Genomic DNA, 27,896 nt, shown 5'->3' on the forward strand with positions numbered 1-27,896 from the left:
TGGCAATCACTCCAGGCCAAGTCAACTTGGGTCAGAGATGCCATGTGGTGTCCAGCAGTGAGTGGTTTGTCTGAGGGACTGCACGGTTCAGCAGAGTGCTGGTTAGTATGAGGTCCGGCAGCTGAATGGAGTGATGAGAGGACTGAAGGGTGCCTGGCTCAGGCAGGCTTCATGATTGCAAGTAACAGAGGCTGAGTTAGTCTGGCTTAAGAGAAAAAGAAAATGCATTAGCTCACATAATTCAAGCATCTTTGGAGCCCTCTTCTCCTGGCCTGTTGCTCTGGGAGGGCGTTCTGCTCAGACTTTCTTCCAGAGACATTCATATGGTGGCATAACCAACATACAGAAGCTTCTGGACATAAAGTGGTCGCATAAATCATGGGGCTTTGTGCTTCTGTTGTTATTTAAAACGTCTTTCGGGGGATCTAGTCATCAGTAGCCTCCTTTACATTCTTTTTGTAGCCACCTTGGATTCCATTGAATGGAACAATCATTTATTTAACAAGTCCCCGTGTAGGCACATGTAGGTATTCCCCATTGCTTGCGTCACAGACAGCACTGCCTTCTGCACCCTGACGTGAGCGCCATTCCGCAGACATAGGAATATGTCTGTGGGACAGAATTCCCAGAAGCGCAGGGAGGGTCAAGCAGCCACTTGCATGTTGATCAACTTTGCCCTGAAGAAAACCACTGAAGATGTGCCTGCAGGTGTGCCTGAGCTAAGCCACGCTGCCAGACTGCCCTCCAGACAGATTGTGGGCGGAGATGCAAATAGGTGGAGCTTGGAGTACACTCTTTTTGTACAACTTCACTGAGTTTTGTTGAACTTTTTGCCGTTTGCACAACTGAGAGGTGAAAACTGATATACTGTAGTCCATGAGAGCTGCTGCTTGTGACATTAACCAGTTTTTCTGTTATTTAAGGAGCAGTGACATTTTCTTTTCTGTAAACTATTTGTGCTTCTTACCCGATGTATCTATGCAGTAGGTATTTATAGCATAGATGTATCAGAACTAAGAGGTTAAAAATTTATATTCATATATTTGTCATTTGAATTAAAATGGCCTATGCAATTTGTTTCTACATAGATACGTTTAGCAAGTTTGAATCTTTTCTTTTATGATTCGGGAGTTTGTGACATACTTGGAAAGATGTTCCCCAGTCTGGGATTTTGTTGTCTGGAAACCCTATATTTTCTTCTAGTGAGATACTTATTTGAACAGTGGCCTCACATTAATTTTGGGAAAAGGTGTCATTCATTCCCCACCTACGAACTCGTGGCCTAGGAGGCCAGCACGCTCATGCCTGACTTACAGCAGGCCTTCACTTTCCTTCCCAGATAAGTTCATGCAGATGAATCACGCGTTGTTTTCTCTCAATGGGCGCACGGGCTACGTTCTGCAGCCTGAGAGCATGAGGGCAGAGAAATATGACCCAATGCCACCTGAGTCCCAGAGGAAGATCCTGATGACGCTGACGGTCAAGGTAAAGCCAGCCCTCCCTTCCTGCCAGGGGAGCCCGCTGCCCTCCCTGGGGGCTGGGCCGACGCCGCCTCCTAGCTCCATGGCTAGGAACGCTTGTTGTCTTGTTTAAACTATCCACATTCAGGCAGTGTTTGAGGATCTTTTCTTACAGTACACTCCACGGTCGTTTGGGAGAAGAGGAAAGGGAGGGGAAACCTCAAACCCACGTCCTCTTGTCGTCTGTGGGGGTGAGGTATGACCCTGTCTTTCTGGGGTCCCAGTGAGGTCAGCCTCTGGCTGGAAAGAGAAAAAAAACATGGGAAACAGCCATTTGGTCTTAATGGAGACATTTTTTTCCCTTTGTCCAGTTCCAGGGCTTGTTAAAATTCATCTGACTTTCAGAGAAAGTGTTGTTATTTTGTAAGAATCTTTGAAAAGTAGATAAATGAATTGCATTTCTCATGAAAATAAGGGCGGTGGGGGGAAGAAGCATATGTAAACAGAGGCCTTTAAGTAAACTGCAGTTACAAAAAGAGTGCCACGTTGTCCCTCAGCCTTTCCTGGGGGCGGGGAGATCCAGTGATTAAGCTCTGCCTTGATCAGAGGCACCTACGTGGGCATGGATGTGCATTCATGAGCTCAGGTGAGTTTTACTTGTTGAGTCAGGTGGCGTATGGGGCTGAGACCCAGGCTGATGCTGAGGAACTGTGGGATATACCACAGTCCACCTTCATCCACCACAGAAGGTTGCTCTGGCTTCTCCAATGAATTTGGGAAAATTAGGGCTGGCATTGAACTCATCCAGTGTCACTCTAGAACCCAGTTGCAATCCATGCTAGGCTGTCTATTCAGGACCCCAGGAGGGTTCCAATGCTTCTTCCCTTTGGTGTCCCAGGTTCTCGGTGCTCGCCATCTCCCCAAACTTGGACGAAGTATTGCCTGTCCCTTTGTAGAGGTGGAGATCTGTGGAGCCGACTATGACAACAACAAGTTCAAGACGACGGTTGTGAGTAAGTCGCCTTGGCCCCTCTGCTTTGAAACGTCTGACCAGTGACTCCTTTGTGGGAGTGCTCTTCCTGGGGTATTTTGCAATGCACTTCAGTTGTCCAAGGTTTTGTTTCCTCCCTCTTGCCCACGTGGCTCAGCTTGAGGAGGGGATACAAAGGGCCACTTTATTAAATCCTTAGACCTTCCCCAGTGCTGTTTGCCTGCCTGTAACTCAAGTCTGGAATCCTAGGTGAGGCCCTGACACTCGGTTGGTCCTGTTTGTGCAACAGCCCAATCGGATTGATCTACTGAGTCAAAGGCCAAGAGGCAGAGACATGGAGAGGGGGTGAACCTACATGGCTGACCTGACCCAGAGGATCAGCCTAACCTGGGGGAGCTTAGCCCCTAGAGAGCAGGAGGAATGCTTGCTCTTCCAGGAAAAGCCAGGAGGGAACCGTGAATGGTGGGCCTTCTAAGGCACAGGATCCTTGCTCCTGGTAAAAAGTAGCCCAGTGAACAACTCAGATGCTGACTGAGTAAATTGGCATTTATGGAGAGTTGCAGGATTGCTGCTTGCTTGCTCTGTGAGGCTGGGCTCTCACCTGCCAGCTGTAGAATCCCCTGCTGCTGGATGTGGCTCGCAGGCTCTCTTCTCCTCTTTCATCTTTTCCAAATTCCACCTTCCTGCTCTGCAAACACCTCCCCTCTTCCCTTCTCCCCCATCCTGGGGAGGGGAGATGGGAGGTGGTCTCCTTGCTCTGCTCACCAAGGGACCAGCCTGCAACAGCAGCTTCCAGGATTGCTCAAGGTGGGGTGGGGGAGTGAAGAAAATTACTCACATTTTCTTAGATCTTGGCATAGATGCATATTTATTTACATGGTTGCTATGGGGATTCACAGCTGAAGGATGCAGAGATTGTCTTTCCAGAAGGGGGCAGCTCCAATGCGTCCTCTAATGAGCTTTGATCTCCTTCCAGATGATAATGGCCTCAGCCCTATCTGGGCTCCAACACAGGAGAAGGTGACATTTGAAATTTATGACCCAAACCTGGCATTTCTGCGCTTTGTGGTTTACGAAGAAGATATGTTCAGTGATCCCAACTTTCTTGCTCATGCCACTTACCCCATTAAAGCAATCAAATCAGGTAAGAGGCATTTTAATTAAGATGTTCAATTTGGGCTGGCATTGCACTTTGGTTTGGCTGCTGGCTTCAGAAAGAATGAAAAATCATTTTTCCCGGTTTGGATGGAATCACTGAAAACCGATTGGGTGGCTTGGAGAGCTGGTGCACGTACAGCCTGTCGTGTAGCACACAGGTGGGAGGAAGCGGGTGACAGGGGAGGCTATGCCCCTCGAAGTGGGATGTCTACATGCAAAATTGGATTGTTAGTGGATCGTCAACCTGGCACTGCAGTTTGATTTCATTTTGAAATATTATACACGGTTTGCTTCTCCCTAGGCAGGGCTAAGTCTGGGTTGATCTCCCTCCTGCTCTCTGGCTGGCAGTGTGAGAGGGTGGCAAGGGAGACAGAACTTTGGCATCGTGGGGGGGGGTTACAATCTCGAGAGTCCAACTCCCCCAATCCTTCAGAATTCACCTTCCTCTTGTATAAAATTGGGCGGGTTAATTTACTTCTTTGAATTGTTAGTTTTCTTCCCTGCTGAAGACAACACAAAACCCCTTCATGGTACGAGAAGGGTCATTTCGTATTTTTCTGCAACCAAGCCAAGCTGGGTCATACGACCAGCTCTTAAGAACACTGTTGAATCCCAGATGCCTGAGCCCCTCCTGCACAGCTGAGATAGACACCTTCAGGTGAGGGGATTTGGGACTCTGCTGCTTCTAAAGCCAGTCGTTTATAAAAACAAAAAACCGGCTCTCCTTAGCTTCTATGTATTTCCTTTCCCACTGGATTTTAGGTATAATGTTTGTCAAATAGGCCCTTGCTGGATGTTGAATTTCCTTCTTCCTCTTCCTTTAGTATTTCTGATGCATGGTGCATGAGATCATAGATTCTTCCAGATTCCTCAAGAGGTCACTGTTCCCTTGTTTTCTGAGGATCATTTTTCAAGAGAAAGATGACTGTCATTTTTAGTTACTTATATAAAAATAGTCTTTTGATGTTGTTTGGAAACCTAGGGCTCAACGAAGAGCTGAATTGGATCTTTTTTGTTTTCAGACATTGTCTCAACCTCCACCTTTCTTAGTATAATATCATAAACCTGACCATTTCTGCTACTGGGCAGGAGCCCAATTTCTGAGCAGCAGGCATGCTAGAAAATCCAGGTGCTGGCTGGGCACGGTGGCTCACACCTATAATCCCAGCTACTTGGGAGGCTGAGGTTGCACCACTGCACTGCAGCCTAGGTGACAGAGCAAGACTCAAAAGAAAATGCAGGTTCCTGGACCCACCACAGGGTGCTGAGTCAGCCCAGGATGGGGCCAAGGAATGTGCATCTTTAGGCAGCTCCCCAGATGGTCCTTGGATGGCACTTTGAGAAAACTGAACTATGTCAAGGCTGCCTATCTTACCATTGAGGAAATGAATTCCTTAGCAAGTTAAGACTTTGGGAAAATGTTTAAACTTTGATTTTTTTTTAGCACTCTAGAAATGTTCATTTTCATGAATATTGCTACTCTAGCAATCATAATGAGTATTCATCTGTAAGAGGCCTGATATTTGGCAACCCTTCTGGGTTAACTCACCCACACTATAAACTACCTTTTTTTTTTTTTTTTTTTTTTAGAGAGAGTCTTGCTCTGTCGCTCAGGCTGGAGTGCAGTGAAGTGGGTGATCTCGGCTCACTGTAACCTCTGCCTCAGCCTCCTGAGTAGCTGGGACTCCAGGTGCACACTACCCCATCTGGCTAATTTTTGTATTTTTAGTAGAGATGGAGTTTTGCCATGTTGGTCAGAAAAAAAGTGATGAGATTATGGCGTGAGCCACTGTGCCTGGCCTATGAACTACTTTAAACCCAGCACTGAGGCTGTGATTCCTTAATTTGCTTCTTTTAGATTAGTCTAATAAGGCTTAGGAATGAAACCAATTCTTCTGGTGCAGGAAGTGTAGCTTTTGGTACATCTTTACCTTCCTAGCCTTGATGCTGTAACAGACTTCCTTTTATGGTAACTGCCTGCCAGTTCCTCTACTGGACTCATCCAGTTTGAGGGGTAGCTGTGCTGAAACCCCCTGGTTACCCTGACATCCTGTTGAAGGATGAAGGCCATGAGCTTCATAACCCCTCCCAGTGCCTTGCAGAGATGTCCGAGTTGATGATAAAACCTCGTTACCTTACTGGGCATCAAAGTGTGTCAATTCATCTGCAGAATACAATGACTTAGCTTGGAGATTTAGAAAAAACAAAGGTCAAAACCTCAAGGGAGATTAAAAATGTGACCTCGTCCTCCCCCAACTGTGAGATACTCTCAGCAGGGACCTTTCCTCGCTCCTTTCTAGCTCCTAGCAGTGCCTGGCACATCCATATTCATGGGAGGAATGAAATAGAGTGAACAGAAGGCATTGAGGGGCTTCCAAACTCAAAAAATAAACTTCGCCCATTGTCATTAGAGATGCACTTAAGCTTTTAAACCAGCTGGCGCGCAGGAAGGAAAGAAGCAGCCTTTATTGTGTTAGTTACCTTAAACTCTTTCTCTCTTAATCCTCACAGTAATCCTGTGAAAGGGGTTTTATCTTTGGTTTTAAAATTCTGAGCACTTCGAGGCCTAGAAACTATGACTTAACTTGCTCAAGGTCACACACCTGTAGGACCAGAGCTGAGATTCAAACCCAGGAATGTCTAATTTCAAACCCCGTGTTCCTCCTCTGCAGGCTGCCCTCTCACTGGGCCCTCAAAGCCCGAAGCATTGATCTTACTTTAAACGGTGTCTATATTTCCCTTTCCCCTGTGAAATGAGTAGAAACAAGAAGAAAAATCTTTCTGTTTTGGGTGAAATTGGGAAACACCTTTGAGCAGACTCTAGTATATAAGGAGGGCTGCCCAGTGCATAAAAATGGGACTTGGGCAGTGAGAGAGAAGGTACACAGAGCTGGAGATAGCTGGCCATGGGGGCAGAGCTCATGTCTCTGATTTAAGAGGCACACGCCTAGTGTCAGATAGTACTTTCTGGCCTGGAACCATGCTATTGGAGGGTACAGGCTACCTGATAGCCTCCCGGAACACCATGGAGCAGTCATTCCAGTTCATTCTAACAGTCAATCAGCAGCTAGACTGTATTAGTCCGTTCTCACACTGCTATAAAGACATACTTGAGACTGGGTAATTTATGAAGAAAAGAGGTTGATTGACTCACAGTTCTGCAGGCTGTACAGGCTTTTGTTTCTGGGGAGGCCTCAGGAAATTTGCAATCCTGGTACGAGGGGAAACCAGCACATATTTACATGGCCAGCAGGAGGAAAAGAGAGCGAGTGAAGGGGGAGGTACTACACACTTTTAAACAACCCCATCTCGTGAGAACTCCCTATCATGAGAGTCACCTCCCACCAGGCCCCAGCTCCAACACTGGGGGTCACAATTCAACATGAGATTTGGGTGGGGACACAGAGCCAAACCATAACATAGACTTAATTCTTCCCCACTGTCCACAGATTAGCTCATTAGAAGTGCAGAATCTCAGGCTTCACCCCAGACTTCCCAAGTCAGAGTCTGCATTTTAACAAGATTCACAGGTGATTCATATTTGCATTAAGGTTGGCCTATCACTACTGGGCTAGACTGCAAGAATTCTGTGAGGCTTTATCAAGGCAAAAAACAAACTAGCAACAAAAATCACATTGTAGCCGTAGGGAAAAAATAGGTCAGAAGCCTTCTTTATAGCAGTATATTCAATGAGAGCAGTGTCCCCAAAACCCTACCAGGAAAAGAGTGGGTATAAAACCTGAATGTTTTATACCCACTCAAACTGTCATTCAACTATAAAATCAAAGGACGGATGCTCTCAAACATGCACAGCTCAGGAATTTTTGAAGAGAACAAAAGAGGACACATTTAGCCAACGAAGGCATCCACAGAGTTCAGTAAGATGATGAGCATCGAGCCATTACAAAATATGAATCTGTACATTTCCTTATGTATAAAATTGTGTATCAGAAGACGAACGCTGTAAACCAATACTGAGCTCCGGGTGGTGAGATGCATGCTGGGGAAAGTATAGTGATGTCTTTGTCATACTTTGAATTGTATACATAAATAAGATGGGTTGATGGGTGGATAAATCCATGACAAAACAAGCACAGTCGGCCCTCTGGATCTGTGGACTCAACCAACCAAGCTTGGATTGAAAATTTTTTTGAAAACGTTATGTATCGGACATATACAGACTTTTTTCTTATTCCTTAATACAGTGTAACAATTACACAGTATTTGTATTGTCTTGGGTATTAAAGTAATCTAGAGATAATTTAAAGTATATGGGAGGATGTGCATAGGTTATATGCAAATACTACATCATTTAATTATTTAGAGACAGGGTCTTCCTCTGTCACTGAGGCTGAAATTCAGTGGTGTGATCATAGCTCATGGCAGCTTCAGACTCCTGGGTTCAAGCAATCCTCCTGCCTTAGTCTCCCTAGTAGCTGGGACTACAGGTGTGCATCACCATGCCCAGCTAAATTTTTTATTTTATTTTTTGTAGAGATGCGGTCTTGCTATGTTGCCTAGGCTAGTCTTGAACTCCTGGCTTCAAGTGATCCTCCTGCCTTGCCTTCCCCAATTGCCCGGATTATAGGCATGAGCCACCATACTTGGCCAACTATGTCATTTCATATCAGGGACTTGAGCATCCAAGGATTTTGGTATCTGGGGAAGTCCTGAACGAGTCCCCCATAGATATCAAGGGACAACCGTAGAGTGCAAGTTTCATACAATCTAGGTGGTGGGTATACAAGTGTTCTTTGTAATACTTTTTTAGTGTTGCTGTATGTTTAAGAATTTTATATTAAAATGCCAGAAAAACATAAGCCTCCCTTTGTGGGAGAATTACGGTTACAAAATGGAATGCAAATATTATACACCATGTCCATACAGAAATCATACACCTTAGGGGTGTAAAAGGAGAAGTTGGGAGGAGAAAAGGTACAGGTCTGTGTAAGTATGTGACTTTCCTCGTCATAAGCAGTGGAAAGTGAGAGATTCAATGGCTATTGTTTGAAGGTGATAAATCAACTGAAAGTATGAAATGTTCCAAGAGAAATAAGCCCAAAATCTGAATGGTGGAAGGCACAGAGGAAACAGTGGGAGGGTCCTATTTTGGGCATTGCTTGTCTTGGAGAATCAGTAGATACGATATAAATGCTTTCAAGACAAACTAGGACCACAGAAACGATCTCTAAGATATAATGCTCACTGGTAAGGCACTATCATTTGTGATTTAAAAGCAACTCAAACATATGCATAGGCAGTCTTGGGAAAGATACTGTTAACAATGGTTCCTTTTAGGACAGAGAGGAGGATTGGGTGGGAGTGACAGTTCTGTTTTAGCCCTGTGTTCTTTTATACTAAATTAAAAGAAGCCAGCAACCAACCTTTGAGATGTGTTGCCTTAAACATTACTGAATGGGGGTGGGGAAGATTCAGCTCCAACTCGCCCCCACCCTTCAGCCCTAAATAAGAAGAAACATTTAAATGACTGTCAAACACAGGTCCTACTTGTAAACAGGGAATGGCTTTCGGAGGAGGAAGATCAATACTGCTATGAACTACTAAGGGACAGAAAGATTTCCTCCCATTGGAAATCTTTAAAGATAAAACACACTCCCTGGTCCTGTGCTTTGTAAGGCTCTAAGTGGAGGAAATGGATGAGGATTCACTACTCTTTTGGTCTCAGGAGTATTTAAGGAACTGAACCACAGCTGCAATCACTACACTCAATGTGGAATGTTCTGTGGGTTTTAATTTCTTCTGAGTGAATCATTTTTATTTCTAGATGGTAGATATTTTTAACCTTGCTTCCCTGTATGGACCAGTCAGTCATGGCTGTTGGCCTGTGTCCCTAACCATCAGGATAGGACCTCTGGCTTCCACAAAGTCAGCCCCCAGCAGGGGGCACTGACTTCTCTTCTCTTTGAACTAGGCCTGTGATCCCTGGGTATCCTCCAAAAAAATCTAAGGTCTGACATTAATTACGTGCCTTTGCATTTTCCTCCTTGTTCTGCTTCAGGATTCAGGTCTGTTCCTCTGAAGAATGGGTACAGCGAGGACATAGAGCTGGCTTCCCTCCTGGTTTTCTGTGAGATGCGGCCAGTCCTGGTGAGTGGAGATACGCCAGTAAGGGTTCCCTGAGCCATGCCTGCTGGTGGGGGTAGAAATGGCCTATGAATACCATTGGCTGATGGACTTAAGTCCATTGAGAATTATCTAGCCCAAGCATGAGACATCATACAAGAATTCCTTTTTGCTAATCCCCCAGAGTTTCCTGGGTTTTCCCTCCCAGCATCCTCCTTTCTTGGAGAATGCTGTGTGATTCTGCGTAGGCAGTGAAGGAAAGGGTGCCGGTACTTGTAAGTTCCTCATAGTTTCATTTCAGCAAGAGCCGGGCCACATGATGCCTTCCTAGATAGACTCATCCTTTCTGGATGCTTTTTTGGTGCCAGTGGGTCTTTAGGAATCCTGTCAAAAAGTCTGATAGCCTCCAGTGAGGGCCTGTCCTGGGGACAAAAATGCATGAACCCCAACTTCTCTCTAGAGAAGACTGAAGGAGATTTCCTTCCTGGTTCTTTTGATTTTCCCAGGCCTTGAAGATACTGAGTCTCTCCTTTGATTAATCAGTTTGGATAGGCTTGGTCTTGAGCTGTATTTAAAAATGTGGCAAGTTTGCTCAGGATGAAGGGTTAAGAACTTAAAGTATAAAAAAAAAAAAAAGAAAAAAAAGAATGGAGCTGCCTGCTGTGTGGAGTCAGAGCTTGGGTTTGGTTAGATGACTGGGTATTTACTTACTGTGATTCTGGGGCTCCAGAGACTCGATGATGGCCTCTCTCATAGGCTCAGACCCACCTATCAGGCCTATGTTTTTGCAGTGCCTGACCTGTAGGCAATACCATCTCCCAGGATCTTTTCATTCCCCCTACTGCAGAACCGCAAAGCTCGACATGGGCTAAAGCTTGACGTGGGCTGAGTGACTTCTGTGGTCAGATTCTCTTTGGCTGACCTAAAAAACTGTAGTTCTGAACCCCAGTGGGTTGATGTGGGCTTGGTTAGTGCCCCACAATACCCATCTTGTTTTCTCATTTTGGTTTGTTTTCCAGATAGAGAAATCAAGGTCTGTAATTTGGCTATAAAAACTAAACAGGGATATTCAGACCTTTGAACAGCCATAACAACAGTCCATGCAATAAAAATTCATGAACTTGACTCAGAGGAGGGAATATTAGGCTTTTCTGCATAGCCATTTCCTGATGTGCAGCTTTTGCAACTTTGATAGTTTTCTACTCCCAGAGCATTTTTAGGAGCAGTGAGATGAAAGAAGATGCAGTAAGGGAAGACCCAGGCACAGTGGCTCACGTCTGTAATCCCAGCACTTTGGGAGGCTGAGACGGGAGGATAGCTCAAGCCTGGGTGGTGGAGGTTGCACTGAGCTGAGACTGTGCCACTGCACTCCAGCCCGGGTGACAGAGTGAGACCCTGTCTCAAGGAAAAAAAAATAAGGGAAGAAAGAGCAGGAAAAACTGCTGAGAGAGACTTAAAAAGCACAGCTGTTAGGGACCAAAGCGCCTGAGACAGTCTCACTTTTCAATGGCCTAAAATAAACTTCACCAGCATTTAAATGACTGTGTGAGTATTCCATCAAGTAGAATGACCATAAATTAATCACACCCCAAGCTGAGCATTTAGATGGAATCCATTTACAAACAAGGCGATCATGCACAGCTTTAGGTGAGTACCCTTTTCCTCCTTTATGCCAGAATTCTTTCCTTAGGATCAATACTCAGATATAGAATTAGTGGGATCAATTAATTTAGCGGAATGGTAAAACTGTAAAACCTGGGCTTTAGCAGAAGCCTTAAACTAGTGAGCACGAAGACCCTTTGCTTAGTTAAGCTTATCCCTTCCCAGCTCACCAAAGGATCTGGGATTTGCGCATCTGTTGCCCGGGGAAAGGGAACCGGTGCTGCTCTCTCTATACATAAAACCCCTCTGCAGACACTTCACAGAAAAGTCAAGTGATAAAAATGGTTTTAGATGGTGGTAGGACAGCATTTGCCTAGGCTCACTGCTTTGCAAGGCTGCTGTAAACAACTGGAAACAGCATAAATAATTAAAGTGATTAGGTATCACCAGCAGCAGAGAAAATTAGTATATTTAAAAGAAAATTGTGTTGATGCAGATTTGACTTCCTTGATGAGGGAAGCTTAATGCCGGGGCTGCCACTGTGGGGAGTAGGGGGCGTTGTATGGGTTTCTAAATGGAAAGTCAATGCTCGCAAATCTTCTTTCTGAAAGTTTTCTTTAGTTCAGCTGCTAGCTCTTGAGATTTCATTTAATTCCACATCTGTCACCTGGTTTTGTGCCACTCACAGGTGCAGCTTGGCATTTCTGTCCACACTGGGATGAGAAGTCGCTCTTGGAAGCCGAGCTGAATTGCATTCGGTAGACCTGGGCTTTCTCCTTAATGCCCACGGTCATACCTTTTATTTATCACCATATCCTCTGGAAGCCAGGGAGAAACTCTGGTAAACAGCCTCAAGACAGCATTTTCTGAGTAAATGATTGATCCAGTAAGGGCTAAAATGGAGTTTGCTCATAAAACATTTGCTGAGATAGATTTTACAGCCCCAGAAAACTGTCAATAAGCACTTTAAACACCTTTTGAAGAAGCCATTTACATGTCACAATTACTTTATCAAGTCGCAGTCCTTTACTTTGTTAGCAGTATGTTTAGTTTATAAAGAGTATTTTCAGCACCATTTTATTACCTACTGTATTTTAAGATGTAAGGAAAGAAAGGTGGGGGAGTTGAAAAGAGTCCTCACAAACAGCCTGTATCTAACCACCGTTACCATCTTGGTAGATTTCCATTGCTTTATGATTTTTTGTATATGATATTTCCATAGTCGGATTCATACAGGTGCCCTTTTCTACTTCGCTGACGACTTTAAATGATTTTCAAAGCCATTGATGCCTGTTTCATTACGTGTGGGTCCCTAATTCACTTATTCTCCTACTAATGGAGAGTTAAGTCATTGGCAGTTTTTTACTTTATAAATAATATAGGTCTTCATGTAACATTTTCTGATTAAAAATTATTTCCCAAGGCTAGATATTTAGCAATGGAATAATAAATCAAAGAAAAAAGGACCATGTATTTTTACCTGCATGTCAAATTGTTCTCTGAAAGTAAATAGTTTCTCTTAAGTTGATGTATTACATCCAATCTTGCCATTAACTGGAATAGGCCTTCACTGGAATGATTTAACATGGTGAGATCCCGAAGAATGGGACTGGGGAAAATCGGAAAGCTTAAATATCCATTATCTTCCCTGGGCAAACTGGCCATTTCTGGAGGGCACATTTGAGAAAACTGGCTGCCCCAGGACCTGTTTAGTACTGATCCTGGGTGAACTGGGTTCTGTTTTGTGCTGGGTAGGAGCTAAAGTGCAAGGGGTACAGAGGCCCTTCCTTAGAGTGAAAGAAAACCCAGGATGCTGTCAACTAGATTAAGGCTTATCCTAGATCAGATGCGTGAATCCCTTTGTAGAAGAGTGCACACTTTAGAATCCTGGAGGTCCAGGACTGGGAGCTGCACTCTGGCACTGAGCTGGTCCTGGTTTTTGAGGTTGGGAAAGATTTCCTCACACTTGGGGAGAACTTGGGGGACACAAAGGCCTTCCTTATGCCTCATCAGCTAAAGCTGGTCAGTTTGCCCAGTGCTGGCTCCAAAGAGCAAAAACTGCTGTGTGTGTTTACCATCTATGACCCAACAGTTTGACATGACTACTGAACAGACAAAACCATGAGCATGCAGTGGAAAAAGAGGAAGACAAAGGTACACACCTGGAACAGGTGGCTGGCAGTTGAAACTGAGCCAATGGAAGCCTCAGATGATGAGAATTGTAACACATAACTCATAGGATCTTTCAAAGACATCCAAGTAGAGCACTGGAAAAAGCTTTCTGGAATTCAAAAACAAGACCTGATTTGTTGAATTAAAACATTCGGTATGTAAAGCGATCTGCATTAGTGACCCCAAAGATAATGTGAAGGAAATGTCTCACAATCTAGGGCAACCCCACTATGAGATGGAAAGAAAGGAAAAGGTGGGCTGGGAGGACAGATGCCAAGGACCTAATATGAAAGCATGTCCCAAAGGACAAAGTGAAACAGATGGTGCAATGCTATTAATGAAACAGCGAATAGAGGAAGTGTTTCTCTGATCTGCTGTTTGTCAGGGCCCACTTGGTTGCAGGTGGGATGAATAGAGAACACATCCATACCCTTAGTAATATTTTAGTAAAAATGTTAAATTCCAAGGATAAATTAAAAAACCTGGACTTGCAACACACTAGTTGTGTATAAAGGAACTGAATAAGTCTAATATCTGACTTGTCCTCTTTGGCACTGAAAACTAAAAGACTCCCCAAATGGGTAGAATGTGGACTAGGAAGACAGAATAATTCAGTGTCCAGCCCCCCACATGTCAAGGAATTTCAAAATATGCAATGTTTTATATCAGGTATCCTACTCAAGGGAAATCTTGAGGCAGCCCTGAATCAATGATATTTTAGTCAGAAGAGAAACTTTTAGACAGGGAGGTGAAGAGAGGAAAACCAGTGGATAATTAATTTTGCAGTACAATTACATCTTACAGGAGGATGACAGCGTGATTAAAATTTTGTCATGGTAAATATTAAACAAGAATTTTTGAATTGGAAGAAATATACCATAATAAAAAATGCTAATCAAAAGCTGAAAAATAATCAAGTATCAACAAAGCACAGGCATGGACAGGTAAAAATAAAGGTATCCTAAAGGGTATTTCAGCTTTGATGACTGGGAAATCAGACAGTAAATAAACTATACTGCAGAGGCTTTGATGTTAAAGGAAACTGTGATTTTAGTTAGCATTGTTAAACTGAGGGTAACCGCTGTCAGAATTGAAAAGCAGAGGAGGAAAAAAGGAGATCAACATAAACTTGACAGAGAGAGTAAAAATAAGGTAAAGAATCAGAAGAAATTAAAGCAAAGTAAAATGTATAGTAACTGAAGTGAAATGGGTAAGAACTTACATTTAATTTGGTGAATAGGCTGAATCCTCCTATTAGAAAATAAATCTAACTGCAATGTTTATAAGAATAGGCCTAAAGGCAAGGTAAATAAAACAAATAGGAATGGATGGAAGAGTTACTGGGAAAATTGGGAAGGAAAAGTTAACATCAAACTAGAATTTAGGATCAGAAGTACTACAGTGTATTAAGATGAACAGTATGTAATGATAAAATGCTTGTTTTCTAAAGGGATATAAAAGTCATTAGCAAACAGCATAGTACCTAAGTATATAAAACAAAAGTTCCTACAAATACAAAGACAACTGTATAAAGAAAAAATCTTTCAGAATTTGGAGAGTCTAGTATATAGGAGATCAGCAAAGATATAATATCAAAATAATTTGCCTTAAGAAATATACAACTTTGTGTCCTACAAATGGCTAATATACACTATTTTCTTCTGTTTCTCAAACTTTATAAATTTGATTGCATCCTTTCTTAGAAAGAAAACCTTAACACATTTTTTAAAAATCATAATTTCATAGGTCATTGGCTATAACTTGACAAGATTTGAAAGATATAAAAAGATGGTAAAATTATTCATGATTTGAAGATAATTTTCTAAATATATTAAAACAAGTAAATTACCTAAAAGTAAAACATTTATGCCATAGTTACATTTAGAAGAGGAAAGTGCTTGCCTTAAAACTTCACAAAGACTGAAGACTACTAAGTATTCATCTTAAGAACTTTTAAAACACCAATAAAATAGAACAAAGGAATAAAATAGAGATAGAAGCCAACTGAATAAAACACAAATCAAAAAAAGATAAAGAATAAAACATTCTGGTTTATCAAAAAGGCCAAATTTTGTTTTGAGACAGTGTTTTTTTCTTGTCACCCAGGCTGGAGTATAGTGGTGTGATCATGGCTCACTGCAGCCTTGACCTCCTGGGCTCAAGTGATCTTCCTGAGTAGCTGGGACTACAGGCATATGCCACCATGCCTGGCTAATTAAAAAAATTTTGTGTGTGTATGGAGACACGCCCCTGCTTTGCTGCCTAGGCTGCTCTCAGATCCTCCTGCCTTAGCCTCCCCAAATGCTGGAATTACACGTGTCAGCCACTGTGTCTAGCCCCCAAAAGACCAGTTAAACTCTTTGCCTACTTAATAAAAGAACAAAAAGGAAAAACATGTAATAGTAAACACTGGAAAGGAGACTGAACCCCAAATAATAAAGTAGAGCAAATGGATGATTGCCTTAAATTATTCTGAAAAGCAGTAGAAAAGTTAAAATACCTATTAGATAAAACAGGTTTAGGATCTAGATGGTTTTATAGCTTAGTTGTATCTTCATTTAAATAATGTAATTCCAATTTTACTCCACCGAAGTAAAAACAATGGAAATCCTTCCTCTGTCTTGAAGCTATACAATGTTCATATCAAAACTGGAGAGATAGTACTCCTAGCTTTTGCCTAACCTCATTCAGCCATAGATCAATGTCATGTGTGAATATAGATGTTAAACTTAAAAAAACATTGCAAATGTCCAGCTGTTTACTAGAAGAGCAATATATTACAACTAAGCATTTATTCCGGGAATGCAAGGATGGTTTAACAGTGGCACAGTTAGCAACAAATTAAATATGAAAAAAGCATAAACTAGTAGATGCCATAAATGTAATCAGCCAAATGAAATAATCAGTATAATTGTAGAAAAAAGGTCAGGTGATCTCTATTCTATACAAATTTAAACTATACAAATTCTGATTGTATAGTTTACAAAACAGGAAGACTTCAATTTTGAAGAGAGACTTTGTCTTGTATTTATTGAATGTAACCACTTCTGTCTGTTCTGGAAGTAACAGAAATGTGGTGTGGGAGGAAGGGACAAATGGGAAATCCCATTTGGGTTACTGACAAAAACCATAACACATTTAGGAGTAATTTAAATAAAGGTATAGAACTTATATAAGGAAAAACATAAAATCTTATTAAAAAACACCATGTGAACAAGTAGAAATTTATACCAATTCTTCCAAAATTAATGTTTGATTGGAATTGGAGATATCAATATAAACTCACTTAAGTTACATATGTACTTATATATAGATTCACACATAGGTAGATGAATAAATGTGTGTTTACATGTTACTACAAATACATACATATCCTAGCTCACTCTGCTGAGTGCCTAGAATTAATGACACCCCAGTCATTGGTTTCTGAATTCCAGATATTGCCAAATATCATATTCCAATAAAAAGAAATCAGGGCTCCTTAGACAAGTAGTTGATTTCCAGACTTGGGATAAATAAAATATAAAAAGAACCTGGAGCATCTTAATGTTTCAGTAAATAAAGAAGTGCTGAAAAAATGGTGGCATCAAAGGGGCCTAAGAACCAACCAGGGAGAGCTCCCAATGGCCACAGCTGGAACAATTTGCATAGCAAAATAATAATATTGGATTCTAGCACACGGAATGAAATAGCTACGTGTCTGTGAATGAATGAATACATGAGAGAGAAGAGTCCGTCCTCCCCACAAACGAATTCTGATTAATAAATGTAGAAGGAATGAAGAAACTAGAAAATCACTATCGAAACAGCATAGCACTAACTGCTGCAGTAAGACCTACTGATGAATGCTAAATGAAAGTTGGAAGAGAAATATATTTCCATTGTCCCAAAAGTGTCTTCCTCCAAGAAATGTATCAATTAGAAGAAAATAGCAGCTTTACAGGGGATAGACCCTGCAGGCACCATTTTAATCAGATGATCAGTGTTACCAACCACCTGGAATAAGGCATGTTGAAATCACGTCCTTCCTGATGTGAGACGCTGAGAAGGGTACATTGCTTCTGTGACATTCTTGCCAAAACTGCATCACCTCAAACAACATAGAAGAAGACACCAGACAAATGAAAGTTGCTAGACATTCATACAAAATAACTGACTAGCACTCTTCCAAAGTGTCCTGAAGGAGGAATGAGGAAACCATACCGATTGTAGGAGACTAAGGTAGCACAATGACTAAAGGTTGTGTGGGATCCCAGATTTGATGTGGGAACAGGAAAAGGACATTGGTAGAAAACCCAATGAAATATGAATAAGATGTGTAGTTTTAGTATTGCACCGATATTAATTTCTTAGTTTTGATACTTGTACTGTGGTTGTGCAAGATGTTAACACTGTGGAGTCTAGGTGGTTGGGGTATGTAGAACATTGTACTATTACTGTACTTTTTTGTAAGCTTAAACTTCCAACATAAAACAATTTAAAAAGTATTGGTGGGGGAAAAACTTTACTTTTGTATATTTTCCCCCCACGCAACAAACAGGAAAAAAAAAAAACTAAAGGCAGAGAATGCCATAAAGATTTTGTCTCAGGCCAGGTAAAACTTACTACCAAAGGCTTCCTTTATTTTCTAATAAAATAAACTAAATTTTTAAGTGAAAACTCAGACTCAAAAGAAATCCAGGAAATAAGTATTACAAAATGCTTTCTCTTGACTAGAATGGTGGTTCCTCAAGTCAAGAAGACTGGTTCACTTGCTGTAGAGTTATTCAGTAAATGGTTTCTATCTTTTATGTTCTTTTCTGAATGTGCATTCTATCTCATATATCTATAGTGTACCCAGGACTACAGTATGTAATATAGTTGTAAATATTTTGGGACTCAGAAAAGGTGATAGGGCTGCAGTTACAGAAGCATTCATAGAAAAAGTGAATTTTGAACTTGCACCTGAATAACAAATACTCATTATATAGAATAAAACAATAGAAGTCATTTTCTTCTAGGTGCAGACAAGGGGAAAGAGAGACCTTTCATGGTATATAATTAAGACTTAAATGGGGTTTTCGTTTTGCTTTATTTTTTGAGACAGGGTCTCATTGTCTTACCCAGGCTGGAGTACAGTGGCATGATCGTGGCTTACTGCAGCCTTAACCTCCTGGGCTCATGTGATCTTACCCCCTCAGCCTCCTGAATAGCTGGGAGTACAGGGTATGCCACCATGCCCGGCTAATTTTCACATTTTTTATAGAAACAGGGTCCCACTATGTTGCCCAGGCTGGTCTTGAACTCCTAGTCAAGCATTCCCCCCACCTCAGCCTCCCAAAGTGCTGGGATTGTAGACCTGAGGCACTGCGCCTGGCGACTTTATTTTTTTTTATTATTTTTTTTTAACTTTTCCTTGAACTTTATTCTTTAAATTTTTACTTTAAGTTCCAGGATACAAGTGCAGAACGTGTAGGTTTGTTACATGTGCCATGGTGGTTTGCTGCACTCATCAACCTGTCATCTAGGTTTTAAGTCCCACATGCATTAGCTGTTTGTCCTAATGCTCTCCCTCCCCCCATCCCCCAACTAACCCTGGTGTGTGTTATTCCCCTCCCTGTGTCCTCATTGTTCAACTCCCACTTATGAGTGAGAACATGTGGTATTTTGTTTTCTGTTCCTGTGTTTGCTGAGGATGATGGCTTCCAGCGTCATCCATGTCCCTGCAAAGGACATTATCTCATTCCTTTTTATGGCTGCATAGTGTTCCATGCTGTGTATGTACCACATTTTCTTTATCTAGTCTGTCATTGATGGGCATTTGGGTTGGTTCCATGTCTTTGCTGTTGTACACAGTGCTGCAATAAACGTACATGTGCATGGGTCTTTACAGTAGAATGATTTATATTCCTTTGGGTACATACCCAGTAATGGGATTGCTGGGTCAAATGGTATTCCTTGTTCTAGATCCTTGAGGAACCACCATACTGTCTTCCACAATGGTGGAACTAATTTTCATTCCCACCAACAGTGTAAGTTTCCTATTTCTCCACAGCCTCACCAGCATCTATTGTTTGACTTTTTAATATGCTTTATTCCTCATAGGGAGGAAAGCTATGTATTCCCTTTAGGAAGGGAATACATTTAAGTGAAGTCATTACTGACTCTTCCCAGTGCCTCACTTCACACATTCACTTAATCACCAAGGACAGCCCATTTCACCTTTGCTTACTCTTCAACCTTTGCAAACAGCTGGAATAACCATTTTCTCTCCCCCTTTTCCAAAGTCCAGTTCCAGCTGTTACCCTGGGGACCGTTTTGTTAGGTCATTAAAGTAGGAAAAAAACCTTGCAGAGTATGGTTCGAGTCCATGTTTTTCTAAAAGTAAATGACAAAGGATCTTGTTTGTGCACCTTGACACACGTTTGTGTAGCACAGGAGTCTTTCACTTGAACTCCATCAGGAAAGGCCAATTGACTTGACCTCCTGCAAAGCCAAGCTTCACACAGTAGTCAGTGACCCTCTGAAACAGATGAGGTACAACATCCTCATCCTCCCTCTGCACTGAAGCCCAAACTCCCTACCCTGAGTGGGTTTTATCTTTTTGTCTCCCCTAGTATAATGTACTATTTTGGCTCCTGCAACTGAAAAGTTTAGGAGTAGGTCTTGTTTCAGTCATGGCTGAATCTCTGTGCTCACGCAGTGGCTGTTTTCCTCTTTTTTTGGCACATTCCCAACTTCTTGACACAATAGCGATGTGGCCACGACAGGACCACACTCACTCTTTCACCTGATCCCAAGAAAAGACACTCTACCCAGAACACCAATGAAAGTCCCACGGATGCATCTAGTTGGCCTTGACTGGGTCATGTGCCTGGAGGTGGTACTGGTCGGGGAAGTAGAAATCATTACCGGCTACAGGTGAGGCACATGCCCATCTCTGCAAGGTGTAATTTACGATACCTTGGCTTTTTTGGGTAACAGCTTTGAGAGATAATTCATATACCCACATATCTTATCATCACTCATTTAAAGTGTACAATTCAATGGTTTATAGCCTATTACGTGTTGTACAGTCATGGCCACAATCAATTTTAGAACATTTCCAACACCCAAAAAGGAATCACATGCTCATTAGCTGCTGTCACTCACTCCTTCCCCTAGACCCTGGTAACCTTTAATCTACTTTGTCTCTAACATTTCGCTAGTTCTGGACACTTCATATAAATGGCATCGCACAATATGTGATCTTTTAGAGTTGGGCTCTTTCACTTAGAATAATGTTTTCAAGGTTCATCCATGTTGCAGCTTGTTACCTTGCCTTTTAAGACCCTTAAAAGATTTTAAATTATCTGCCTCTTGCCTGCCTTGTTGCTCTCATGTCATGCTGTTTTTTCTCCTCTGCTGGGTTCCACTTTAAGCATGCAGCTGCTTAGATGCTTTTGTAGTTAAAGACCAGAAGGTGACATGTAGACCAAGGGAAAACTGGATTAGATTAAGAAATAGGATCTACGGGCAGTGTAGTAATTATTTCAATGTTTTGCAATAAAGTGACAGTGTAAAGACCAAGCACTTTTTAGGCGGCTTGCTTCCCACACAATAAATAATTGTGTTTTATCTTTGGTTAAAATAGGCCCTGGCTCTTCTGGGCTAATCCAAGTTGCAAAACTTCTGCCCCATGTTCCCTTCAGGTGTGCTTGTGAGATGCCACGTTCACATTTTCGTTTGGAAGGTGTAGTCACCACATGGTTGTTCTCTCCCCCGCATCCTGCAGGAGAGCGAAGAGGAACTTTACTCCTCCTGTCGCCAGCTAAGGAGGCGGCAAGAAGAACTGAACAACCAACTCTTTCTGTATGACACACACCAGAACTTGCGCAATGCCAACCGGGATGCCCTGGTTAAAGAGTTCAATGTTAATGAGAACCAGCTCCAGCTGTACCAGGAGAAATGCAACAAGAGGTAGGTCAGCCCCTCCACCTGCAAACTTTTGGGAGGTCTCTAGGCACAGTGATATTGGGCACCAGGGGCCAGGCTTCTGGAAAGCCCTCTGAGTTGCTTTCTTCAGAAATCCTTGGCCGGGCATGGTGGCTCATGCCTGTAATCCCAGCACTTTGGGAGGCTGAGGTGGTTGGATCACCTGAGGTCAGGAGTTCAAGACCAGCATGCTCAACATGGAGAAACGCAGTCTCTACTGAAAATACAAAAATTAGCCAGGCGTGGTGGCAGGTGCCTGTAATCCCGGCTACTCTGGAGGCTGAGGCAGGAGACTCGGAACTTGGGAGGCAGAGGCTGCAGTGAACTGAGATCGCGCCATTGCACTCTAGCCTGGGCAACAGAGGGAGACTCCATCTCAAAACAAAAAAATGCTTTGGCACCCTTGACTCTAGTGCTCTTTGTTCTAGAAATTAACTTAAAGTAATACCTTAGGCGCTTGCCACTTCCCCTAAGTAGAACTATTTCCTCTAGAAGGACATTTCAATTTAATAGTGAAAATAAATGGTGACCACCGACTTTTAAGGAGTCCTTATTGTGTTCTCAAGAACGGGCTAGTCCAGTGGCTCTAGACTGGGTCAAGATCCCCCAACAGGGATGCTTCTGGTTGTGCTACAGGCATGTAATGGGATACGGGGTGGCCAGGGTTGCCAAGTATTTCATAATGTGTCTAAAAGTACTAAGAATCATCCAGACAAAAGTCCTAATAGTAGCCACCAATGAGAAACTGTGCTGCCTGCCTTACATTATTCTCATTTAATCTTCATGTCAGCCTGCAGAGTAGCTCTTACTCTATTTTACCATTGAGGAGATTTAACCTTTCTGAGTCTCAGTGTCTTACCAGGAACTTGGAGCTTGCCTGTCTGACACTCAGCCCTACACCATCCAGCTATGAATGACTGGCAAATGTATGGACAGAGAAATGTTACAGAGTTCAGCACACAGCCCATTTCTCATGCCCCAGTGCTGACGGTGAAATCTGTTTTATTTCAGGTTAAGAGAGAAGAGAGTCAGCAACAGCAAGTTTTACTCATAGAAGCTGGATTATGTGTGTAAGGGTACTGTGTGTGTGCACATGTGTGTTTGCATGTAAGAGAATGTGCCCTCTTCACATTCCAGGAAGACGCTAATCTGTGACATCTTTTCTTCAAGCCTGCCATCAAGGTGACATTTCTGAAGACCCAACTGGCATGAGCTGGGGTAACTTCCTGCCACTATTTTCATCTTGGACAACTTCCTTAACTTATATTCTTTATAGAGGATTCCCCAAAATGTGCTCCTCATTTTTGGCCTCTCATGTTCCAAACCTCATTGAATAAAAGCAATGAAAACCTTGATCACTTAAGCCTTCTGTTGCACAACCTGTACACAGTAAACAGGATTTCTTTTCTGGCCAAGAAGATTCTACCTCTAATGATCCAGGTAATTGACGTCCATAGAAGATGAGCTGGAAATGTAAGAAACTATTCATTAGATTCTGAAAAGGATTTTAACTAAAAGGCAAATAATTCCATAAGGGCCCAAAGAGAAGCCCTACCCAAAGGCAGCCTGCTCAGTTCAATGTACTTTACTACCACTGGCTGCCTGCTGCAGTCCACAAGAAAATGGCTGAGTGATGGGATCTCTTCATTAAGACAATTTCTAATGAATGGTGAGGGCTTGTTTTGTGACCAGAGTTACTGGGATGGAGGTGGGAATCTTGGGGCCTCTTTGTTTTAAAAAGCCCACCAGAGAGACCAGAGCTCTGCTGCAGGGGCAGGTTCTCACTTGCCCCTGGCTCTGCCAGCTGCTGGTAGGCTCTGTCCCCACTAATCCCCCATGGCCCTACTGAACTGGCTGGGAGGCTGCTGGAAAGGCCCTCGGTCCACAGCTCTCCACAGGCAAGAGGTCAATTGCTGCTTGAAAGAGGTAGACAAAAGTTAGGTTGATGGCGAAATGTCTCTGGGTTACCCAGTTTTCTGGAGCAGCAAGCTGAGCTTTAATGGGCTAAGCATTAGGGTGTTACAGAAAATTTCAAATGCAGCCATCTCCCTTGGGGCAAACCTACCTAGTTCATGATAATACGTGCGGCTGGTGAGGGCTTTACACCTCTGCATCTTAAGATACTAACAGATACCAGTGATGTAATATGGCTTTTTAAAGGAGAGGAGAGTGCTGGGTTGGGAAGGGAGTTGGTTGGTAGAGTCAAAACTTCTCAATGAGTGAATTTACAACTGATGGGAAAACGGGTGTAACTGTGAAAAGCAATGGCTATGGTGGGGAAGAACAAACCAGCAGTAAGCCTGATGCTTGATGTGGATGGAACTGGCCCCTAGAAACCCATCTGGCCCTCCTCTTGTTATCTGAAATGCTGGGCTTAGCATGCATGTACTGCTGAAGAGCAGGGCAGAACGAATCAGGCTCAGACCAGAAGACCCTTCTGGTCCCGTCACTCTACAAAAACTTACTGATCACCTCCACATGCCAAATACAGTGCCAAGATTTGGGGGTGTGATGTTAAAAAAATAAAAAGCTATGGGTCTCATCAATCATCTCCATCCACGAGCTCCTAAAAGAAAGGTATTTACCTTGCCTGAAGCCAGGAATACAGGGAACAGCAGTCTGGCCAAGGAAGGGCTGTTATGGGGTGCTATTACTCCAGTTACTCCTCCAACTGGGAGTTTGCTCTTTTATTTGGCAGTCAGCAACTGAAGAAAGAACATTCCTCTTAGTGGCAGATGTTCAAAGCAACTTTCAAGAAAGGCTGGGTGAAAAAGGCACTATGATGAGTGCTACAGGCACTCCGTAGCCAGGGCCCCATTCACCTTTGGCCAGGTAGCTACCAGAACCTATTTATTGCTCCTGGCATCTCCCCCAACTCCTCTTAGCTCTGTCATGACTTCTACACAGTATAGCTCAGGTGTTGCTGTCATTACCTCCTTTCAGCTCCCCACTTCATTCTGCTCTAAAGCCACAGTGCTAAGGCCTGCATCCCCTTTCTGCCCAAAATGGATTTTCCATACCTTATCAAAGAAATTGACATATGGCAGCATAGGAAGCAGAAGCTAAACCTCTCTCCAGCTGCTGCTGTGTAAAACCCATGCATGGCCAAAGAGCAGTCAGGGGATTATGACATAAATGGTGCTGGGAAGAACCCTCTGCCTAAAACTGTCTCCTCCTCCTGGTGCTACAACTGGAATCCACCATTAGAAAGTACTTGCTTTGGTTCCTTCCTCCTGTCCTTGACAGAGTAACACGTTGATCTGGTTCTTGGTGGTGTTAGGGACTGATTCTCTCAGGAAAGGCACACATGGTACCGTGGCTGTTTCCAGAGTCTATTTGATGCTACATAACCTCCGTATCTAGCTGAGATATGCCTCCTACATGACTGTTAAAGCATAGGCAATCCAGGCCAAGAAGACTCGGAACAGGCATGTTCTGAAAGATGGAAGCAGCACTGATAGATCAAAACCACCACTGCACATGTGTTACATTGTTTTTGTTCCCCATTTTCCTAAGTGGGTTATTTAGAATATTGGTGATTACATGGAAAAATAAAGTGGGGAGGCTGGTTAGGCCTTGTGAGTTTGGGAAACTTAGGTTATAAAAGCTAAACAGTTTTTCTACTGTGAGACTAGATGTGCAGGAGTGAAAGGTGTAGAGGGTCTTGTTTTCCACATTTGATCTCAGAATCCTTTTACCAGAAGTGTCTCGTGGGACTTATCTATAGTGGAACACATTTGAAGCCCTGCTGCTCTATTAAGTAAGGCAGCCGGGCAACATGGTCTAATACTTCGTATGCTTTGTGACCTAGTTAAAATCTAAACTTAAGTTGCCACGACCAGTGGTCTTTAGATTAAGCTACACTTACCCCTGGGAGTATACCAGAGCTTTCCAAGGAATACAGAGACTCCAGTACTCTCGGGGGAGCAGTGTTCAGAGCCTCATCTTCCTGTTGTATTCTTCTCTAAGACTCACTTGCCTGAGAAAATGCCCTTTTCTCACCTTACAAAAGAAAATATGGCTTTCTCCACCTCTAGTCTTATTGTAAAGCATGACCCAAGGTATAAAATTCAAAATGTGGGTATTTGGAAAGTGAAAGACTTAACAGGGCACAAATCTTTTTGCAAATGGATTTTCCAAATTTTTCTGGTGGTTTCAAATTCTCTGCTTTCAACAAACTAGAAGGAACAGCCTGTAGATTTCTGAGTCTCTTAGCATGTAACTACAAAAGGGGTTGGAAGAATTCAGTGATTCTGCTATCACTGATGTATCTATGTGAACAAGGATCAACACCTCCATAAATGAAATTGAAAAGGGAAAATAGAATCGATGATGAACTTTGGCTCAATCTTAAGATGTTATCAATCCACATAAGATGAAATAATTGTGGAGAAGAGCCCTCTTCATCTCGTTAAGTGATACATTTCCAATGAAGTTTTACTATGTTTAATAATTTGGTGAAATTTGTGCTATGTGTTTATTGATTGAGTTCAATCCAGAAGAACATTTTTAAAGGCTTACAGCATTAGGATTATAGGATACTATATAATACTTTTGGTACAGAGATAGAATTAAACAACATAAAAATAAAAAATGTATTAGGCTAAAATTTTGAGGGAGAAGTGGTATGAAGATACAAATTCAAGGAGTAAAAGGAAAAGTGGGGCATTCCCTGCTACTAAAAATTGCCTTGCTCCAGGTAAGACTGATCATAAAAAAAATGGCCCTGTTCATAAAATTTTTAAAAAGATCACAGTATCTATCAAATAACTTATATTTAGAACCTCCTGGGCTAAATTTTGAAAAGGAATACAACAGTTTTATTTAAACATGTAGTGTCTATGGTATGCCAGCACTTTGCAACTATTCATGATGAGAAATTTTAGATGTCAGTATAGCAATGTGCAAGAACATACACAGATTTTCAAAATTCACTTAAGAAGTATCTGAGCATAAAATGTTAAGATTGCTGATCTAGGACCACTAAGTGATGAATTGTATTTGGAAGCAAAAAGGATGGCTAAAAAGGGCCTCAGCCCTTTTCACTTTAAAAGGAAAATAACTTAACCTTCAACCTATGTGACATTTAGCTTTTTGAACCCAACCGTAAAAGCTATCTTCTAACCAACAAAAAGTTAATATTTAGATTTGGAATTACACAGAATTACAAAATTGGCATTTAAAAATACTCAATAATTTGTCCCTGGTTTTTAATTTTCAAAATATTTTCTTTCTGAATAGCCAGATTCCACAGTGATCATGCCTCTCGGAAATTTCCACATTTCTTATTTTTCATTAGGCCTTGAGAAGCTGCATTTGTAAACTTATGTTTCATTATTAAAGCTTAATTTATTTTTTATATAAACAGTATGTGCTTTGTGTACATAGAGAATTAAGTTAATGAGTCACACAGATGTTGGCTATTATTAATGTGAAAATTAAACAGCTGTATCACATTTTGAAAAATAAAAGTTTAATCTGAATGAATATAGCAATCTGCCCAGAACTTTTTTTAAAAACTGCTATTCACCTTTTATATTCCCAAATAAAATACACACAAAAAAATAATTTAGTCATGAGATAGGTAGAGTTACAGTTATTTTTTGAAATGTGTTTTACTGTCCTATTTATCCCACATTTCTGTAGGTTACAGGTTTATCTTACCTTCAGCAAAAACTCACTCTATGTTGAAACTCAAGTTTGTAAGATTAATACTTGAGTGCTCTTCAATTTATCAGTTTTGAAAGCATGTTTAGTGTTGGAAGGAGCAAGGACTTTATAATAAGTCCCTGTATTTCTCAGCTGAGTGATGGGCTCCCTAGAACTGTCCATCACTGCGTTTCTTGCCAACAATCCCTGGTTCACAGGAAGCCATGTTGTATCTCATACCTCTGACCCCCAGCCCCCAGCCCCCAATGGTTGGATTAGTGACCCTGATCCAAAGATTTAATTCACCTATGACGAACCTCTGCATTAGAAGATGAGCAAGGAATATTAAAAAGCAAAGATGAAATTAGAACTGCCAAATAACCACTTTTTAAATGGATACAACCATAACTCTCATAAAGATATAAAATGAACATGTCAGAAATCTTATTAACAAGGGAACCAATAAGATGTTCCAGCTTGTTTAAAGGAGAATTCAAAGAACAGTATATGTAGAGAGAATATAGGTTATCAGCTGTCCAGATTATCTGATTTTATATGGTTTCTCCATGTTTTATTGTCTGAATAATGCAAATTATTCTTGTCCATAGAAATGCAAATTGTGTCCTATGGAGATTCAACTGATCACTGCCTTGTGGATACTGACCACTGGTTTTACCAGTTTTATATCTATTAAATTTATTTCAGCATCGCTGATGGATGTGAAATCTGACTCCTATCTCACTCCACACACAAAAATCAAGTCAGTTATAGATCAAAATGTGCAAGATAAAACAGTATTTCTAGAAGGTCTTCACAACATAGGAGTA

At 41.9% G+C, this 27,896-nt stretch overlaps 1 protein-coding gene across 3 annotated transcripts in view; it reads left to right on the forward strand.

Moving 5' to 3' along the window:
* The window catches only part of PLCG2 (phospholipase C gamma 2), a 187,243-nt gene extending 164,471 nt beyond the window's left edge, over positions 1-22,772 (forward strand). Inside the window, exons 28-34 of one of the 3 annotated variants that reach the window (XM_007994183.3) lie at positions 1,340-1,485; positions 2,359-2,473; positions 3,428-3,595; positions 9,629-9,717; positions 21,221-21,405; positions 22,432-22,490; positions 22,591-22,772. In XM_007994183.3, the coding sequence (XP_007992374.3) occupies positions 1,340-1,485; positions 2,359-2,473; positions 3,428-3,595; positions 9,629-9,717; positions 21,221-21,405; positions 22,432-22,474 (746 nt within the window). In that variant the 3' untranslated portion in view covers positions 22,475-22,490; positions 22,591-22,772. Of the gene's footprint in view, positions 1-1,339; positions 1,486-2,358; positions 2,474-3,427; positions 3,596-9,628; positions 9,718-21,137; positions 21,406-22,431 lie in introns of those variants that run through there. The other 2 variants (XM_007994182.3, XM_073015601.1) reach the window with 2 other exon arrangements.
* Positions 22,773-27,896: the final 5,124 nt, after the last annotated feature.

Source organism: Chlorocebus sabaeus, chromosome 5 (assembly GCF_047675955.1).
Source record: "Chlorocebus sabaeus isolate Y175 chromosome 5, mChlSab1.0.hap1, whole genome shotgun sequence".
In the NCBI taxonomy this organism is placed as follows: domain Eukaryota; kingdom Metazoa; phylum Chordata; class Mammalia; order Primates; family Cercopithecidae; genus Chlorocebus; species Chlorocebus sabaeus.